The sequence below is a fragment of the Carassius carassius genome, chromosome 24, assembly GCF_963082965.1.
Source record: "Carassius carassius chromosome 24, fCarCar2.1, whole genome shotgun sequence".
NCBI lineage: Eukaryota > Metazoa > Chordata > Actinopteri > Cypriniformes > Cyprinidae > Carassius > Carassius carassius.
The window spans coordinates 17,982,956-18,002,614 of record NC_081778.1 but is presented as its reverse complement, the minus strand read 5'-3'; the positions used below and the strand labels follow the sequence as shown (position 1 = coordinate 18,002,614).

The window sequence follows — 19,659 nt, the reverse complement described above, 5'->3', positions numbered from 1 at the left end:
CTTTCTCCCATTGGTGGATCTGCACTTTGCAATATGTAAATCAGAAAACGTCACTTCCCGTCTTCCTGTACGCCATGTTTTTGTGGGGTGATGGTTTAGTGAGATAAAATCAAAGTGGGCAATCCTGCGCTCTGGTCAGATATTTTAGCAGACGATCGCCAGGGCAATAAGGCACGCGGAGTGAGCGCAGCCCGGATGCATCATTCGATGAAGTAGCCGATTCCGTACCGCGCGCCTTCCAGTGACGCCGGAAGAAAACGGACGCACGCAGACATCCCCTCCAGTCAGTCGCAGCTCTGTGCCTGAATACAGAAGGTAGACACAGGTTTATAATAGACCTCATAGTCATTAATACAGTTTGGATAATTAATGACATATGTAGGTCTTTCTTGACTTAAAACTACTTAAAATGCATGACTTCTTAAAAATATATATATATATAACGACATGTCCGAGGATGGTTTGAAATGCAGACCTTAGGTACATAGTTACACCTAGCTATATTTATTATAACTATGTTATAGGCCTCGACAATTTGTTAATTTAGAGTTCTCTTAAATCTGCTTTAGATTCTCGCCAAATAAACAGACTGAATTGGGTGTTTGAAAGCGCAGTGCATGATTTGACAGGCTGTTGAGCGTTTCATATCATTCTTGTTTTCATTTTCAGGATCAGCAAAATGTATCAAATTCCAGTGAAGAACCTGACAAAACTAAGACGTCCAAGGAAACGCGTCAAAAGTATTTTGTGTGACATCGGGATGCAGCAGTGTCAAGATTTATTGGAGGTAGGTTACTGTAGTAATGATGTTGCCGGGATACCGGCATCTGTTTAATGCTTGTTTCCGATTGGCTGACAGACGTTCTAAGGTGCAGAGTATTCAAGTCAAGTCGCTCCAGCTCTTAACTGCATTACAGTTCATTATGACCTAATTATTTTAGTTATTTCAAAGAATCGTACAAACGGTCACTGCAAAAGACAAAAGAAAGATATTGACAAAAAAAAAGATATTCTCAAATTTTCAGAAACTATTGTTAAAGTTTCAATGCAACAGAAATTAATCAAATAAATAGATTACTGAAGAAAAATAAAAAGCTTGCAGTCGATTATAAGGAAGAGGCAGAGTTTAAGCAGACTGTATTATTGGAGAAGTCTGGCGTATGTAACCAGAGAGGAGACATTTCACCAGAAGATTGAGTTATGATATTTAAATTTCTACTTAATAAAAATTATGGGAATGCACAATGATTTTTGGCTGATATTAGTGATTTTTATTTTTTATCAGTGTTAATTGATATTATATATTTAACTGTGAATGCCCATTTCTGCCTGTGTTTACATTTAGTTTAAGTGAGTTTAGACGATGACAGATGTAATTTTAATTACAATTATTATTGTAATTAATAATCAATGTGTATTATTCAGTTATAATGTTGCAGAGCCTAATTCACTTAGATTATTTAAAACATATTTACACTAAATCTTTTATAACTTACACAAAAGTCATTATTTCTGCTAATTTAATGTTCATTATTTCCAACAGACATACAAATGTTTTGATGCTGGTGATGCAAGTTTTGACAACACCGAATGGGATGATTTTACTGATGGTCATGTTGGTAAAAAGAAAAAAAAGGTGATTATGTACATAACATATGTTGCACTGTAAAAAAATTTTTTTTTAAATTTAATTTAATTATTTTATTAAAGAAAGGAGGTGATTTTTGAAAAACGTAAATATTTTCTTACACTTTACACTATTTGCAAATGTTATTTCATCTCTTATTTATCACGATATTACTTTTGTCCCTCAGTATCCATACCGGAGCCAAACTCTGTGCTGCAGTCTGTGTTGGTACTCCAGCCGGTCAATACCCACATTCAGAAGTCACATCCATCGCTGTCACTGGAATGATCTGGATGTGGCCTGTTTGTTAATATGCCCCTACTGCCCATTTGTCAGCTCTCCGAAAGTCACAGAGCAACACATTCAGTTTTTCCACATGCTGGCGTCAAAAACCCATCGTATACCTCTTCACAGCAAGCCTAGCCACACTCTGGCCCGCACACCGAAAACCGTATCAGTTACAGTTTCTGCTGATGCTGCCGATGACAGATACAAGTGCACAATCTGCGGCTATCATGACTCTTTACTATACGTGATGAAGAAGCACGTCTTGGTAAACCACTATGCTGCGATGCTGGATCGCTACTTTGGACTCAGCTTGGACAGTAAGCAAAAGACTGATGGTGAGCAGATACGTGACGGCGCATCAGTGAAATATCACTGCAAAGTGTGCAAACTGCCTGCAGAGACCATTGAACATTTAGTGTATCACATTTTGAGTTCAGAGAAACACAAAGACCTGCACTGGCAAATAATGCCTTGTATACTCGAAAAAGACTGCACAAACCAAATGGCCGGACTACAGAATCTGCTGAACCTCGCACCAAAAGCAATGCAACAGGTCACGTTGCTCGCAAGGCCGAACTATGGGCCACAGCAGACGCAACACACAAATGGAAACGGTACTGTTCTTCTGGCTGGCCCAAGCAACACGACTGCTTTGTTTTGCTCTCCTGGTGCAGGGCAGATGTTTCTGTCCCCACAAACGCAAGCTTTACTGTCAGGCACGACTGTTGCCGCGCTTCACAATGCACAACATCCGCAGTCCCCCAGCGGGATGCCGCAAGTCCTGCCTACTTCTCCAGGAGTGAAGCCAATTAATATGAAGATGCCAAACATGCCGCAAGGCACAACCAAGACAGTACCCATCACTATGGCCATGCCCAGGCTACCGCAGACCAATCAACCACAGCAGGTTCTTCTTCCGCCTGGCATTCAGGTTAACCTCCCAGGCAAAATGGGTGTTCGGTCACCATTTCTTGTTAATCAAGGTCTTCAGCTAAACCAGTCAGTTACCAGAGCTCCTCTCATAGCCCCGCAGTCAGTGCGTCTCATTCCTACAGGCAACAATGTCAACGGTGTCCCAACCTTCACTCTAGCGCCCGTTCAAGTCACGGTTCCTGTCAACGGTGGTCCCGGTCAAGTGGTTTTAACACAAAACCAGATCAGCCAACCTACAAATTCAGCTGTGGTGCCCAAGGGTCTCAAATCTACAGTTCCGAGGGCGATATACAGACATTCTGTCCCGAATGAGTTGGCTGTGCTCGCGCCGTTTTTGAAGAAACATGACGATCACACTGTCAAGTGCCTGAGGTGCAAGATTTTACTAACAGAGCAGGGGATCTTCCAGCATTTGTTGCATGGCTTGAAGTGTCTTTTCTGTCCCCAGATGTTCTACTCTTTCAAGCAGATCATGGAGCACACCAATAAAGAGCACAGTTTGAAGATCAAGGAAAATCGGCATTTCATTAAAGAACAGTTTAGTCTCGACTGTGACGACGAGGGGAACCTTGTGTTCAACACTTTCAATCTAAACACAGATGTGCCCAAAGATCTTCTCGACAACCGAGAGCTCAACCTTGCACTGGTTACCAGCTCTCAAGATAAGCTATACATAAAAATGTATCCAGACAAGGCAGAATACGCAACCACGTTGAAAACGACCCCTACCACCTGCCCATTTTGCCAAGTAAAGCTCCAGAACTTTGAGGACTATGAGCGTCATCTTCAAACAAAACACCACATCGTTCCCACCATACATGCAATACTAAAAACGCCTGCATACAAATGCATATATTGCTTTGGGGTGTATACTGAAAAATCGACACCGAAAGCAATCTCCACTCATGTGCAACGGTGCCGTTGTGCTCCCAAAGCCATCAAGGAAGCAGAAAAGCAACTGAATCCAGATACAACAGAACGTGATGATGGTTGTAATTCTCCTCAGACGGCCAGTTCTTCAGACGTGGCCTGTCAGGGGGGCCTTGAATTTGTCAAGCCAAAGAAAGAAGTAATCACTCCGAAGAGTAGGAGAAGGAACTCGAAAGCTCCTGAGGTAGAAGTCCCTGCAACTCCAGTCAAGCTCGTCTTGGAACCAATGGGAATGGAGATGACATCGTTCGAGGACAGGAAAGACTTCCTTTCACAGTACTTCCACAGGAAGCCATACTTAACGAAGACTGAAATCGAACTGCTAGCCTCCCGTTTGTGGATAAACAAGGCTGACGTAAAGGCTCACTTTAACAGCAAGCTCACCAAATGCTTGAAAGCAATTCAGAAGAAGAGGGTTTGTGTACGTCTCGGGTTCAAAATGATGGAAGTGAACAAGCTGAAGCACAGTCTCTTCATTCCAGAAGTAAAGCCTGTTAAAAAAAAAGTATTGAAGGAGGTGCAACATGGTGGCCTCGTTCCACAGTTAACAGTTAAAAAAAAGGACATGAATGAAATTACACATGACCTCTTCATTCCTGCGGCACCAGTAACAGTTGAAAAAGAAGACACGACTGAAATTACACATGACCTCTTCATTCCTGCCGCACCAGTAACAGTTAAAAAAGAAGACATGAATGAAATTAAATATGACCTCTTCATTCCTGCAGCACCAGTAACCGTTAAAAAAGAAGACATGAATGAAATTAAACATGACCTCTTCTTTCCTGCAGCACCAGTAACCGTTAAAAAAGAAGACATGAATGAAATTAAACATGACCTCTTCAATCCTGCAGCACCAGTAACAGTTAAAAAAGAAGACATGAATGAAATTAAACATGACCTCTTCAATCCTGCAGCACCAGTAACAGTTAAAAAAGAAGACATGAATGAAATTAAACATGACCTCTTCAATCCTGCAGCACCAGTAACCGTTAAAAAAGAAGACATGAATGAAATTAAACATGACCTCTTCAATCCTGCAGCACCAGTAACCGTTAAAAAAGAAGACATGACTGAAATTACACATGACCTCTTCATTCCCGCGGTACCAGTAACCATTAAAGAAGAGTATGTGAATGAAATGGAAGATGGTCTCTTTAATCCAGGGATAACTGTTAAACAAGAGGATGTAAGTGAAATGTAAGATGCTCTCTTCATCCCAGAGGTATGGCCTCTGTAAATATGGATAAACAGTTTGTTAGATGAATTAAGTTTATAGGCAGCAAGTTCACATTAGGATGGAAACCATTGCTAAATGTTTATTTAAAAAATTAAAAATTAAAAATACTCTATTTACACATTTATAAGAAGGTTTGCCTCTTGTTATTAGTATATTTGGAAAATGGGAACATACAGCAATGCTGAGAAGACTCTACACTCTGTTTTTCTATTTTTGTTGTGTATAGGTCATATGATGACGTTTAAAAAAGTTTTTTTTTAAGGTTTTTTTTTTTTTTACATATCTTTATTGCAAGGAAACACTAAATTGAAGTAATACCTTTTTCTTTTTGTGGACATGTGTAATATACATTTGGGGATATCTGTAGTGTAATAGTTCTGCATCTAACATTTTATATTAGAACTGTACAGAAAATGAAAATTTAGTTAAAACTATTAAACAACAAATTAGGCTGCATTTCATTGCTGTATCACAGAAAAGGGGCACTTTATGGTGTTTTCGTGCTTCATAAAATACACCGTAATCATTTCAGACATGTGAAAAAAGACAAGTGCCTCTGTGTCCTATTTAAACTTTGCAGTTGTATTTTGCCTCTTGGAATAAACATGACGAAATATTACAGGTGTGTGGTTTACTCAAAAAAATTATTGGGATTGATAGAACAAGTTTATGCTATCAATTTATTGGTATTTTAATTGATTATTATTATTAAAAAGTTAAATACGTTGTTTCACTTTAACAGATCGCTGTAAGGAATACAGTTATTTCAAGGACGTGAATATAAATGCTTGAGGAATCAGGCAAACATTCTAGTTTTTAAACAGACTACACTACTAAAAACATGCTTCAAAATTTGCAGTTTTGATATGACAATGTATAATTTAAGGTGTAGAAGGAAATGTGAAAACACTGAACAGAGTTCAATAGGTTACAGAAGTAAAAATCCCATTCATATTCTCCACAGGGTAACTGATTTTGAGAATTTAAACTTTAAAGAAAGACCTGTAAGCTATGAGGTCATAAATAGATGGTAGATGCTTTTGTTGAAGCCATCAGCCAAAGTTTTGCAATGATGTGGATGTTTCAAATTTCAATATTTTATTCAGAACACAACATAGATGACATATCAAATGTTTAAACTGAGAAAGTGTATCATTTTAAAGGAAAAATAAGTTGATTTAAAATTTCATGGCATCAACACATCTCAAAAAAGTTGGGACAAGGCCATGTTTACCACTGTGTGGCATCCCCTCTTCTTTTTATTACTATTTTTTTTTTTTTTTACATCTGGGGACTGAGGAGACAAGTTTCTCAAGTTTAGGAATATTAATGTCCCATTCTTGTCTAATACAGGCTTCTAGTTGCTCAACTGTCTTAGGTCTTCTTTGTAGCATCTTCCTCTTTATGATGCGCCAAATGTTTTCTATGGGTGAAAGAATCTGGACTGCAGGCTGGCCATTTCAGTACCTGGATCCTTCTTCTACGCAGCCATGATGTTGTAATTGATGCAGTATGTGGTCTGGCACTGTCATGTTGGAAAATGCAAGGTCTTCCCTAAAAGAGACATCTGGATGGGAGCATATGTTGTTCTAGAACTTGAATATACCTTTCATCATTGATGGTGCCTTTCCAGATGTGTAAGCTGCCCATGCCACACGCACTCATGCAACCCCATACCATCAGAGATGCACGCTTCTGAACTGAGCACTGATAACAACTTGGGTTGTCCTTGTCCTCTTTAGTCCGGATGACATGGCATCCCAGTTTTCCAAAAAGAACTTCAAATTTTGATTTGTCTGACCACAGAACAGTTTTCCACTTTGCCACTGTCCATTTTAAATGAGCCAGTATGAACATTATGGTTTTCCGGCCTTGACCCTTATGCACAGAGATTGTTCCAGATTCACTTAATCTTTGGATGATATTATGCACTATAGATGATTATAACTTCAAACTCTTTGCAATTTTTCTCAGAGAAACTCCTTTCTGATATTGCTCCACTATTTTTCAACACAACATTGGGGGAATTGGTGATCCTCTGCCCATCTTGACTTCTGAGAGACGCTGCCACTCTGAGAGGCTCTTTTTATACCCAATCATGTTGCCAATTGACCTAATAAGTTGCAAATTGGTCCTCCAGCTGTTCCTTATATGTACAGTTCACTTTTCCAGCCTCTTTTTGCTACCTGTCCCAACTTTTTTGGAATGTGTAGCTCTCATGAAATCCAAAATGAGCCAATATTTGGCATGACATTTCAAAATGTCTCACTTTCAACATTTTATATGTTATCTATATTCTATTGTGAATAAAATAAAAGTTTATGAGATTTGTAAATTATTCTATTCCTTTTTTAGCCACAATTTGTACAGTCTCCCAACTTTTTGGAATCGGGTTTGTACCTTACCAGTGATTCTGCAGAGAAATCTTTATCTCAAAACCAAATATATACATCTGTCTTTTTTTCTGATTTTCAAATATAAATATTTGCTTTAAATAAAAGTTTGTAATGTTGAGATTCACCTCTTAGCTGGTTGTTTTTGGTTCCCTGTTTACAAATCCCTGTGGGGAAAATAAAAAGAAAAAATACTTCCAGAAACAAAGAACCTGAGATACGACTCGATCTGGATTCAAATACTTCACCCTTCACAATCAGACAAATGCAGTTGATTCTAGACCTGTAACGCGTGGGTGCAAGGATATACTAAGCTGGTGATCATGTTGTTGACTGTCAAGAGTTGTTTGTTCAAGAATGCACATTTAGTCAGTGTACGACTGCATTTACAAGCATGATCTATAAAATGACAGCACAACAGGGGACAGAGCGCTGGTCCTGGCCTGTTAAGCTGAAAGAAATTAGGATTCATCGCTCAGCCTGTCTGTCTGCAACCAATGAACTGATGAAGATGCCTGCCAAAAAAGAAGTCTCCGTTTTGTATAATTAAGATATAATAAACAAGGTTACGCCAGTTTGGACTATAAAGTTGCACGAGTTATCGTTCTTTACAGGACAAAACGATGGGATGAATCTCTTCTTTAGGTAAGAATTATTGTGTGTATATATATATATTCACTGCCTTATTTTATGTATTGTCCTTTTCAGTACTGCATACCTTTTTATACCGTATGTATATTTCATTAGCCTGCTTTACTTTTGTTTTAATAAGTTAATGATAATTGGGCTTATTGTATTTTTCAGGCACCTCCTGATCTCTCACCAAATCCTTAGCAATGTTCCTGTGGTTTTTATCAGAGACAAACAATATGGTGCTGTCACTGAGGTAACAACAAGTTTATACCACATTTACAATGATAAAAGATGGAATAGTTCGTATATATTATTATTTGCATTTTCCTAATCAGACTAAAAAAAACCTTCTCAAGAAAGTAGATTTTGGTCCAGATGAAGATAACATAAATCATTTATTCACCAACGATGTTGGGTAAGAAGAATTTAGTTCTAATAAATGTAATAAAAACAATAATTAGTTTAATCTTCCAAAGGTCCAAACTGCAACTGATGTATCTGAAGACGAGAAAAGAGCCGTTTTGTTTGGTGTCAATCACGAGGCTCTGTACAAACAGATTGAAGCCTGTAAACGGGAGAAGGGGGCAAGAGACTCTCTCACACAGAGTCCTGCTGCTGGAGGAGACTCGAGAGATGTTAGGAAGCAGAAACTCAGAGAGGAAAAGAAGAAAGAGTCCAAATGGATAAAGGATGATGAAATCACTCCTAAGGATTTTCAAAGAGGAGCAGGACGGGGATGAGGACAGCCTGGTGGATAGCCAGGTCACAGAGTTGATGGAAGAAGACAACAGGAGACACTGAAATCACATCTTTTGGTCACTTGCAACTGTTGCAAGCAATATTATGTTATTTAGTGGTGTATAATAAAAATCTCTGAGCTTGGGGAAAATTCTGCTTTGCCATCAAAGGAATCAATTACATTTTAAACTATATTAAAATAAACTTATATTAAATTGTAATTTTTCTGAATATTACTGTTTGAAATAATTTCAAATATCTCACCTACCTTAAAACGTTTGAATGGTATTGTAGTTGATGCTGTAATGGTACACAGCTTTAAAGTGAGTTTCATTTACTTGCAAAATCATGAATGATATGAAAAATGAAATCATGAAATGTTGTGAAATTAATTAATGAAGTATCTCGATAATACACAACACCACCCATTAAATAACTCAGTTTACTATTATGACAGCCATACACTGTATGGGAGCGTTATATAAAAAGTGTGGAGAAGTCCAGAGTCACACAGTAACTCTGTTACATACAATGAAGGCACACAAAAAAAGAAAATCACATTTCTAAAATAGATTCTTAGTTATATGCAGCTGGCTTTACTGTGATTAGGTCTTAAAACTAACTAATCTTTTTTTATTATTTTTTTGTAGCATGAGGCTGACTATTCACTGCCACTGTTTCAGATTATTTACAATTGTGCAAGATAAGGCCCTATAATCTATATGTATGGCTACAATAATCCACTCAAAACCTGACCGGGAACTAGATAGCTAGTAGTTTTAGTTCTTACTACGGTCTATACTGTGCTGGTCTCCTCAGTTTGCACAGCCTCCTGAACATAGACTATGAACTGGGATGCATCTTCCTGTGTATACACTGTAACAGTTTTGATGCCCTCCATTTCATCTGAAGACACCACTAGATGGTGCTCTTCTCCCAGGCCCACTGTGGCCTGCTGCAGTGCATCCTGGATCAGCATGGCATGATTGGCCTGTGGCTCCTCCTGCTCCACCTGGAATGATGGGACAGAACATTCTTATTATTAAAGGATTCAAGGACTTCCTTCATTCTTAAGATTGAGAAAAGCTTAATGTAACTTTCAGAGATCCAAAAAGCACATTTATTTAAAAAATGAAAAAATGACTGACAAGCGCCTGACGTCAGATAAATTCATAAACACGTCACACATATCAATATATAAAATATTTTTTGCTGCATAAAAGTATTAATTTCTGTGGTAAATAACTGTAGTATATCTCATGACCCCTTAAATTCATATATAGACACTATTAATGTAACACACATCTATCATTTGATCATAGGAGTTACTAAAATGTTCATAAAAGTGATACCAAATATAGCAAGGCAATAAACCTGACCATTCATAAGCAGTAATCATATTGCAGAGAGTGTAGATGATATATTGTGTAGTCAATAAAATGACATGAGATAAGTTTGGGCAGCTCTCCAGAAGCAGAGAGGTCTGTCGGTACACAGATGCATGTTAACTGTACCTGCTCCAGAACAGTAACTGTACCGGGAGCCATGGCAACCACAGAAGCCACAGCAGCATCATGATTCTCTGAGCCCAGATCAATGATCTGCTGCAGGATGTTGACAGACGCCGGGTCTAGTCTGTCTGCCGCTGCCGCAGACACAACACCTGAACACCAACCAGGAGTTTAGATCTGAACTGTACAGAAATCCAACAACTCCAGACTCGAAGCAGTTGATTCTGACCATTTTGTGTGTTGAAGCGCAGGTCCTGCAGAGCTGATACAGCGGTCTCTGTTCCTCGTGGATCCTCAGTCTCAGCTATATGAAGGTACTGCATGGCCGGCTCCTCCACTGACTCCACTACCTGAATGAACAGATCATAAACAAGTCTAGTAGCATTTCATTCTAATGTTAAGAATATAGTGAACATTAATTAAGGCCGTTTAACAATCATGCACTGCTTTATCAGGAAGAAAATACATTCCAAACCCATAAGATAAGATATTCTTTAACGAAACCTGAGAGGTTTCTGCACCTTTGTTGAAGTCCAGGTAACCAAAACGTAAAAGATCCAAAAAGGTCATAAAGGCATCTTTAAAAAAAAAAAAGATCCATACGAATCAAGCAGTTTAATCCAAATCTTGTGCAGAGATACAATCTTTTTAAATTATGAACAGATTGAATTTAATTCATGAACTTTTTGGATGTTTTAAGTTTATGTTACCTGGACTTTCAAGGGGAGACAAATACCATGCAGGTTTTTCTAAAAACATCTTAATTTAACTAAAGTCATATGGTTTCGGAATGTCATGAATTTAGTAAATGATGACAGATTTGTCATTTTTGGGTGAATTATGTTTACTATCAATATATTATTTATTATTAAATATTGATGTACAGCACTTTGGGTCAACTTCTATTGTTGTTTACGCATTTTATAAATAAACATGATTTGAGTTCATTGTAATATTACTCACCTCCCACTGATTCAGACCAAGACTGTCGGTCTCCACTACTTTGAGACCATGTTTGCTCTTAAGGTGTCTGTTCATTTCCCATTTAGTGCCATAAACGTAATTGCACACAGGACATTTGACTCCACCTGATAACACACACACTTTTAAATTACTGATGCTGTTTGAGGCAACACTGTATGTCTAATAATAAAGCAATGTATATGTTCACTCTGGTGAGGAAGGACTTGCCTTGCTCTATCACAGTTTCGGAAGTGGACACTCCTGTTCCAGCATTGATATACTGAGCGTTGGGATGTTTTTTGTTATAGTGTCTTTTCAGAGAGCCTGAAATGTTGCACGAGTAGTGGCAGTGTGCACAACGGAAAGGCTGTGAAAGGCAAAACATTGTGCTTTGGTGGTGGTTTTGGGACACATGACAACACAAAACTAAAATAGAAGGCTGTGTTACTTTGAAAGAAGCATGTTGCTCCATGTGACGAAGGAGATGCGGTCTCAGTGCAGCAGTGAAGTCACACTCAGTACATCTGAACTGTTTTCCTACAACATAAAAACAAAACAAAACAAGAAACATTTGATTGGCTGTGTATTAAGAAACTTATCAAAGAAATAATCAAAACCACTGATATTTAAGTACAATTTAATTAAAGTGTATTTAACTAAACTGTTAAGCAACACTGAAGTCATGAAATCAAAATGAACTCAAATATTAATATTTACTTTAATACAGTTTCCTGTCTTCATTGTGCTCGATGCACCAATGCACGTTTTCAAAATGGTGTCAAAAATGAATTACTATATTAATTATTATTATATGGAATTGTTAACTATGTATTAAATTACATCCATATTTTCTACTGAAAAAATTGTATTTGTATAAATTTCATAAATATATTTCCAAAATGCAACAGTGGTGCAGAAAAAACATACTTAAAATGTTGAACATACATACATTGCAACATAAAAAAAGAGAATAAAATATTTATATAAACACACACGTTTAAATGTTGGGATCAGTATGTCTTTTTAAAAAAGAAATTAATACTTTTATTTAGCAAAGATGTGATCAAAAGTAGAAAAGATTTCAAATTATGCTGTTCTTTTTAACTTTCTATTGATCAAATTATCCTGAAAAATCTATCACAGTTTCTACAAAAATATTAAGCACCACAACTGTGGTAATAATATAACACTGATCACAATAAAACCAGCTACAAGAGCACTGAAGACTGGAGTCAATGTCTCCTTTTCTCTATATTTCTACTTCTGTATTATATTGCATTATTGAATTTTCTGTTTTTCTTTTATTAGTGTTTATTTCACCTAACTGTGTAATTCACGTATGTTTGTACTTTGTTCTGCACTGGAGGCTTCTGTGATCAAAACAAATGCCTGTGTGTGTAAACGTACTTGGCATTAGAGCTCTCTCTGACTTCTGAAATACGTCAGATTACGGAAGCCTTGTTGTTTTAGGTTCACGAGTCCCAATAACACCGCATGCAGTCTTAAATACAAAGAAAGAGACTCACCGTCTGCTGTGTGCATGAGCTTATGACTTTTCAGAGTGCATTTAGACTTGAACTTTTTTCCGCAGAGGTCACAAAGATGTGTTTTCTCAGTACTGTGTCTATTCATGTGAGCTTTGAGGTTGCTTTTACTCCTTGAGGCGTAATCACATTGTGAACATTTGTACGGTTTCAGTCCTGGAGGCATGAACAGATCAAAATCAGTAGATTAAAGCAGTTAACTGAAGTGCACAAGTTTGACAACATGGTAAGTAAAACACCTTCATGGGCCCATATGTGCTGCTGAAGGTCTGCCCCATTCCTTGTGAAGAAGCAATCACAGTACGGGCATTTGGAAGCTCGTTTCCCAATCACTCCTTTCACATGTACACGTAGTCCCAACGTTTCCGAGATGTAGTTCAGCGACACATCTATTAAGCAACAGCACATTCATTACTTAAGGGCTCTTGTGGGATATTTCAGTGTTTTATTTGTTCTTACCCGGATGGTTGCTTTTGATATGAGCTCTAACTTTGTCTTCGGGAACAGACTCTTGACATACTGGGCATATAAAACTTCTTTTGATCTAAAGATGAGAAATAAGTAAGATCAGACGAAGAAGCAATTTCACCAACATCTTAAGAATAAGAAGACTACCAACACTCACAATGTCCGAATGGGTTTTGAGATGAGCCTGAAGTTTGTATTTGTCAGGTGTACAGTACTGGCATCCTTCAGAGGGACACTTCAGCAGGATGTCCGAATGTCTCTGGATGACATGCCGCTTCAGGCAGTTTTTAGTGATGGAGGAATAATTGCACTGAGAACAGTAATGGAGGTGCTCTTTGGTGTGCGTTCGCACATGCGTATTGTAGTGCACCTGATACCAGAAAAGCTTCCCTGTTGAGGAACCATTACAGAAAGTTATAGGGAGACTAGGGTTGGAGGTGTTATTTAAAAAAGCGAGATATTAATAGATAATAGATCAGGGATGCCCAATACCTGTGAGTTAATTTCCAACCCTGCACAAAACACCCGTCTGTAATTAACAACAGGTTTCTGTTGTTTTCTTAATTAGCCGGTTCAGTCGTTTGAGAGAACTAAACTTTTCAAGATAGTAGGATCTCTAGGAACAGGACTGGGCACCCCTGTATTAGATATTAAATATTCATACCGCAGTATTCACATTCAAGGTCTCCATACACTTTCCGGATCCGTTCAAAAACTTCCATGTTCAGCTGTCGTTTTTGCATCTGCTCTACAATCTGCTTGAAAGAAGATATTTCTTCTAGCTCTGAACCGAGTAAGTCCTCATCGGCGTTAGTTTGTGGCACAATCACCTCTTTCTCGGTTTGAGGAAATGTGTCCTTAGATACTAGCTGCTCTGAGTGCGTTTGTGTTTTTTCAGGCGTAAAAGGTGCCGTTTCTTGAGCAGGATTCTGATCTTCTGTCATACAGCACTCTTGAAGTCTTTGGGAATTTATTTCATCTTCACAGACCATCTCTTGTGTTTGTGCTACGGCAGACGTGTCTATCTTATTTATACTGTCTGAAACAGGATTTCCATCCTGTGAGTTCTGTACAAGAAGGTCTGACTCCACCACTAAACTATCGGAGCATTGAGTTTGAAGGTCCTCTTGACCCAAGCAAGTCATTTCTGTGGTTAACAGCTCCTGGGCGTTGAGCTGCGACAGCTCTTCTGTGATCTTAAGCTCATCCTGATTCAACATGTCCTTCTGAATGTCGTCGCCTGGTTTGAGCAAGCAAAAGCTGGAATTGATGGAGTCTGCAAAAGCAGAGGGTTCATCAGATTCCGGGTGGAACTCTCTGAGATGCGACTTAAGTCGCACAGAGCTGACAAACTTTTCCTGGCAAACGGCGCACACGTAGATGAAGGGATGCTTTCGGATGTGGGCTTGCAAGGCTTGGAATTTGGTTGAGCCGTGATCACATAGCTCGCAGCCGAAGGGTCTCTTGTTGCCATGAACCATCATGTGACGGTCGCGCTCAAGCTCGTTCTTGAACTTGCGGTCGCATATTTGACAGTTGTACAGAAGCTGTCTCTTGCCCTCCCTGGTCTGGAGGCTGTACTCATTGTATGAGTCCTGTACTTTCTTGTCGCTCATGTCGTGTGTCTCGCGGATGTGTTTAAGAAGGTTCTTCACGTCAGAGTATTTCTTCTTGCAGAATCGGCAGTGTTGCTTGATCTTTTTGTGCACTCGCTCCACGTGCACTTTGAGGTGTCCTTTACTGAGGCAATTAAATGAGCACAGCTCACAGCTGAATTTCTCGCCAGTGTGTTTCCGTATATGAACACTAAGATTGGCCTTTATAGCGCTGGCGTAGTCACACTGCGGGCACTTGAATGGTTTCTCATTGGTGTGGATTCTTAAGTGAGCCTGCAGTGAATGTTTGAACTTGAAGACTTTATTGCAGTATTCACATGTGAAGATTTTAAGCTGTGTCTGTCCTAACCTGCATCGAGAGATATGATTTGTTAATATCAATATATCAAATTATTTTACAAGATCAATACAAATGCAACAATATGCATTTCCATAATATTGTTCCCAATACTTTCATTACTTCTTTTTCTTTTTTATTACTTTCATTAAATATTTTCATAACTATTTTGATTAGTGATTGAAAAAAATATTAGCAGTAGATTAAATAAATTAATTAATATAAATAAAATAATCAATTTCTAGCTATTGCATAATTATAAAAATCTATATTTACTATAGACAAATGTATATACACTATATGAAAGATTTTGTTAACTTCTCTTGGTCTGGGAATCACTATTCAAAAATTCCCTGACATTTCCAAATTTCTTCTATTTTATTTTTCTTTGTTCCCCCTCTGAAGTGTAATTGCTTCTTAAGTAATACAATGGCAGAATACGGTTTTAATATTCTCTCCTCTGGTGCTTCAACAATTTTACTAGATTTGTAAATCTAAAGTTAAGATTTGAAATGTGAAAAACCATGAAATAGTTACCGGTTTGATTTGAGGGGTGCTTCATAAGCAGCTTGCTGAATGGCATATTCCTGGTATCCCCTTTTCATTGCTCCCTCCTGGGAACCTGTGTCTGCCACAGTCTGGGTGGATGGTTCAGCTGGAGCTGCTTCGATAGGAACTATTTTAGAGGCACCTGCAATTAAGCAAAACTTATTTAGTTGAAATGTTTCCCTCAACTATTAGAGCACCTGACATCACAAATACAACTCACCAGGCATGGCCTCGTGACTAGTAAGGACCACACTAATAATAGGGTTTTTGTTGCCGCTTGCTGATTCTGGGTCCTTTGCACTGGACGGCTTATCTGTCCGCATCGCTCGAGCATTCTTTGGTGTCCTCTCTTTCTCCTCTTCTCCATCACTGTTTTTATTTGCATCAGTATTATTACCTGGGCAGTAAAGTTGACAGGTGAAACGTGTGGCAGTTCAGAAAGTAGAAGAGCTACAACATTAACCGGCATGAATTTGTACCATTCTCTTCTTCATCAGCAGCCTCTTTCAGTCCTACAAAGCAAATGTGTTTGGAGATTTGTCTCCTGTTGCTGAATACACGATTGCATTTCTTGCACTCCAGATCACTGCCATCCTCACTAGGCTCTTCGGCTAGAGGTTGTATTGCAGTGGACTCTTTCTCCTGCTGATTGGGTGTTATTTTCTGGACCTTTTCTGGTTGGACTTTCTTAGTAGAGCCTTTTGGTCTTCCACGCTTTCTTTTCAAAACAACTTCTGCAAGTTAAACAAAATACACTCTTCTTTTGCAATGCTTTTAACCTTCTTCTAACATAATGTAAGATAATACAACTTTGCTAAAATTATGAAATTTAAGCTTAAATCAGCTTGACATTGCAACTGTCTGTCTCTAATTACCTTATTAATTAGCGTAATAATGCCCAATACAGGTTGATTTCTGGGTTCAAAGCTGCTTACCTGAATTCTGTGGCTCCTTAGTTGTTAAAGGCTTAAGTGCTATAATAAAAGAGTCAGGATCCCCTCCTTCATTGGAGTGGGTCTCAGTAACATGAGACAGCAGCAATGGTTTACTGGGAGAGAACAAGTTGCATATTTTGCACATGAAGACTGACGAACCGTCTGTGAATATAAAAACACGGAGTCTTTATTTGGTTTATTATTTGTAAAGCAGAATCAGAAATGTGCCCATGTGATATTACATTTAAGTTACAAATTCTCTCATGCAAACAAAATTTGGCTTTTAATTCCCCAAGTTCACGGATTTAACGTGTATCCTTGAAAAAAGTAGGATACACACCACTGCTCGGGTTGTTAAAGGGTAATTATATTAGGCTCTAATGAGATGCAATATTTAACCATATTTAACTCCATTTATTCATCATAAACCTTAAATCTACATCATTTTATTAAAATTGATGAGTTCCCTCACAGAAACTATACAAAACAGTAATTATTCACAAGCACTGGAAAGCCCTTTCAAAACAAGAATGTCTGAAACTAAAATATGTTTATTTTATACACGGTAAAATCAGAAATACGTTTATTAACATTGATATTATTGTTATGAATAGTAGTTGCAGTTTAGTTTCAGGTCATTAGAATATTGCTAAATTTCTGGGATAGGGTTCTTTAACAAGATGCAATAAATGGCATAAACAAAACATTTGATAACCCCCTTACAAAACGGCATACCTGATTTTTCTAATTGTTATATAATGTTTAATATATTGTTAAAGCCCCGTTTTTCTCCCCAAAAGGAAAACAATATTCCCTGCCATCTATTTCTTGTAAGCACGAGACCAGTTTCGTGTTTTTCACTTAGGCACTGGAACTAGTTCTCATTAAATAAGCTGGCGTTTATGCTCAAAAGAGTTGGAAAGGGTATTATTTCAACAAAGAACTGTAAACAGCGGACGTAAAACTTAATTTATGTATAATGCATCCTCTGGCAAAGGTTACTTTTGCTGGTGCAAGCCACTAGTTTTACCTAATTTATTTGTATCTTATCGAATCGTCGGCGCTAGCCGTTTCCTCGAAGCGCAGTTACTCTTAAAATCATGTTTTTGCTTACCTGCTTGCACTGTATCCATCATTTTTAAATCATGACTAGGTAAAACGACTCGAAAAAAGATTTAACCCTTGTTTGTATTGGCAGAGCGCAGTTTAAAATGCATCCATTAAATTACTTCTGCAGAGGTTTCTGTCGAATCTGCGACAACAAACATGGCGGATGGATCTTCGTCTTCGTCTGTGTAGAACCGCGCGCCACCTGCGGCCTGGAGTTCATTTCAAATTGACCGATTATCCTAAAGGTTAAACTCGCTGGGTGCTTCTCAATATCCCTACTCGTCTCCTCGCTCCTCCGTCCTCCATCCTATGACCCGGAAACCGATCGAACACAGCCATCTTGAAGGACATCTCAATTCTCTAATTGCACCACGAGGAGACGAGGATCGAGGAGGGAGGAGGCTTCATGAGGAGAGATGAGCGAGGATACACAGGTGTATCCTATGCGGAAGTATTTTATCGACTTAACGTGACGCACGTCTAAATTCTCCTCCCCCTTCACATCTGTTGTAACAATTTTTATTTATATTTTACCTTTTCACTTCAAATAAACCATGCATGTCATATATTTCAAACAGGGCATCTTGCTTTATTAATATTTATTATGAATGTCTTAATTAACAAACTTTAACAACATAAGGGCAGATCCCTTTAATTACAGCTGATGACACTTTGAAGTAACGCTGAAGGGAGCGAGGATAAATCATTTCACTTGATTCAAGTCCTCCATCCTCACGTCTTTTCCTTGCGTCCTTCCCTCGCATCCTGAAAGGGTGGAGCTAAGACACGAGGAAAGGAAGCGAGGAAAGGAAACGAGGATGCACAAATATGAATTGAGAAGCACCCGCTGTCTTCTTCTGATCAGTAATGCAACATTCAGACATATTATTTTAAAGGAAACGTAATGTTTAAACACTTATCAAAGTGAGAGAGGCCACTTATAAGCCAACGTATAAAGGCCACTGAATGCTATTATGTGTCAGTATAGCAACTCAACACAAGAGCATCAGTCAAATCACTAATAATTAACAATAAACATTAATTCAATTAAAACAGCTTTATTTGGGTAAATGATATTCAACGAAGTAAAACAGAGAATAAAAGCAGATTAAAAGTAAATATTTGACTTTATCAGCCTCTGAACCTCAGTCTTTTTCTCCTTTCAGCATTCCTGTTTTTATTCCTCAATCAAGTAAAGTGTTCCTACATGACAGAGGAGCTCCAGTCAGTCACAGCAAACACCCTCCCCCAGCCTCACCTGCAGATAACAGCTGAGTGTAGGATGTTTACAACGACTACACTGGAATATGAGCAAGTTCACCACAGAAAACAGTAGAGATCTCAATAGATCCAGATGGCACACTTGCAAACGTCTTAACTTGTACACATCATAGTTATTAAGTTATAACTAAGTTGTTACAGAACATTTAGGACACATAACTGTTTAATCAAATGCACACACATCAAGACGAAAGAACTGGACGATGGCAGCAAACATCTAACTGAAAGCTTGTTTTAGGTTTAGCACAGCTTCCAGTCGGGGATGTTTACAGTCATGAACATCCAGCATATAAACACACAAACTAAACTAATCTGAATTGAACTCTTAAATGAAGTCAACGAATACCTGGGAATGTATGAGGGGAATTTGCTGCCCCCTACAGTCCATACGAGCAGTGAAAATACAGCAAAAGTTAAAGGTCCTCTCTCCTTGTCAATGACAAAGGGACCGCGACTAGGATGAAGACCTTGCAGACTTGAACAGTGTCACGATCTAATCACAGACACTTAATGCAAACAATCGCAAATATGTTTGCTTCGATTTAGGAGACATCTTTTCATCT

At 38.3% G+C, this 19,659-nt stretch overlaps 2 protein-coding genes and 1 pseudogene across 5 annotated transcripts; 2 read left to right on the top strand and 1 right to left on the bottom strand.

The window, feature by feature from the left end:
- The first annotated feature begins 81 nt into the window (after nt 1–81).
- On the top strand, nt 82–5,637 carry LOC132103035 (activity-dependent neuroprotective protein 2a-like). 3 transcript variants are annotated; one of them, XR_009423321.1, is made up of 5 exons: nt 82–315; nt 670–787; nt 1,544–1,636; nt 1,815–5,049; nt 5,150–5,637. XR_009423321.1 is itself a non-coding variant. In XM_059507835.1 (4 exons), exons 2-4 carry the CDS (start codon nt 680–682, stop codon nt 4,980–4,982), a joined length of 3,369 nt encoding a protein of 1,122 aa, XP_059363818.1. In that variant the 5' UTR covers nt 82–298; nt 670–679; the 3' UTR covers nt 4,983–5,637. The 3 variants fall into 3 exon arrangements, 2 of the variants coding, with proteins under 2 accessions (XP_059363818.1, XP_059363817.1); XM_059507835.1 differs by having other exon boundaries at nt 82–298; nt 1,815–5,637; XM_059507834.1 differs by having other exon boundaries at nt 1,815–5,637.
- Nucleotides 5,638–8,039: 2,402 nt separating this feature from the next.
- Nucleotides 8,040–8,845, top strand: LOC132103499 (putative ribosome-binding factor A, mitochondrial; annotated as a pseudogene).
- Nucleotides 8,846–9,572: 727 nt separating this feature from the next.
- On the bottom strand, nt 9,573–18,055 carry LOC132103034 (zinc finger protein ZFAT-like). 2 transcript variants are annotated; one of them, XM_059507833.1, is made up of 16 exons: nt 17,935–18,055; nt 16,706–16,867; nt 16,250–16,504; nt 15,991–16,167; nt 15,759–15,912; nt 13,933–15,233; nt 13,426–13,658; nt 13,260–13,344; nt 13,040–13,189; nt 12,783–12,956; nt 11,705–11,793; nt 11,485–11,623; nt 11,257–11,381; nt 10,523–10,643; nt 10,297–10,445; nt 9,573–9,794 (listed from the first exon to the last, which is right to left on the bottom strand). In XM_059507833.1, the coding sequence occupies exons 2-16, from the start codon at nt 16,848–16,850 to the stop codon at nt 9,579–9,581; spliced, it is 3,513 nt and encodes a 1,170-aa protein (XP_059363816.1). In that variant the 5' UTR covers nt 16,851–16,867; nt 17,935–18,055; the 3' UTR covers nt 9,573–9,578. The 2 variants fall into 2 exon arrangements, with proteins under 2 accessions (XP_059363816.1, XP_059363815.1); XM_059507832.1 differs by lacking the exon at nt 17,935–18,055 and adding an exon at nt 17,820–17,927.
- Between the last annotated feature and the right edge of the window lie 1,604 nt (nt 18,056–19,659).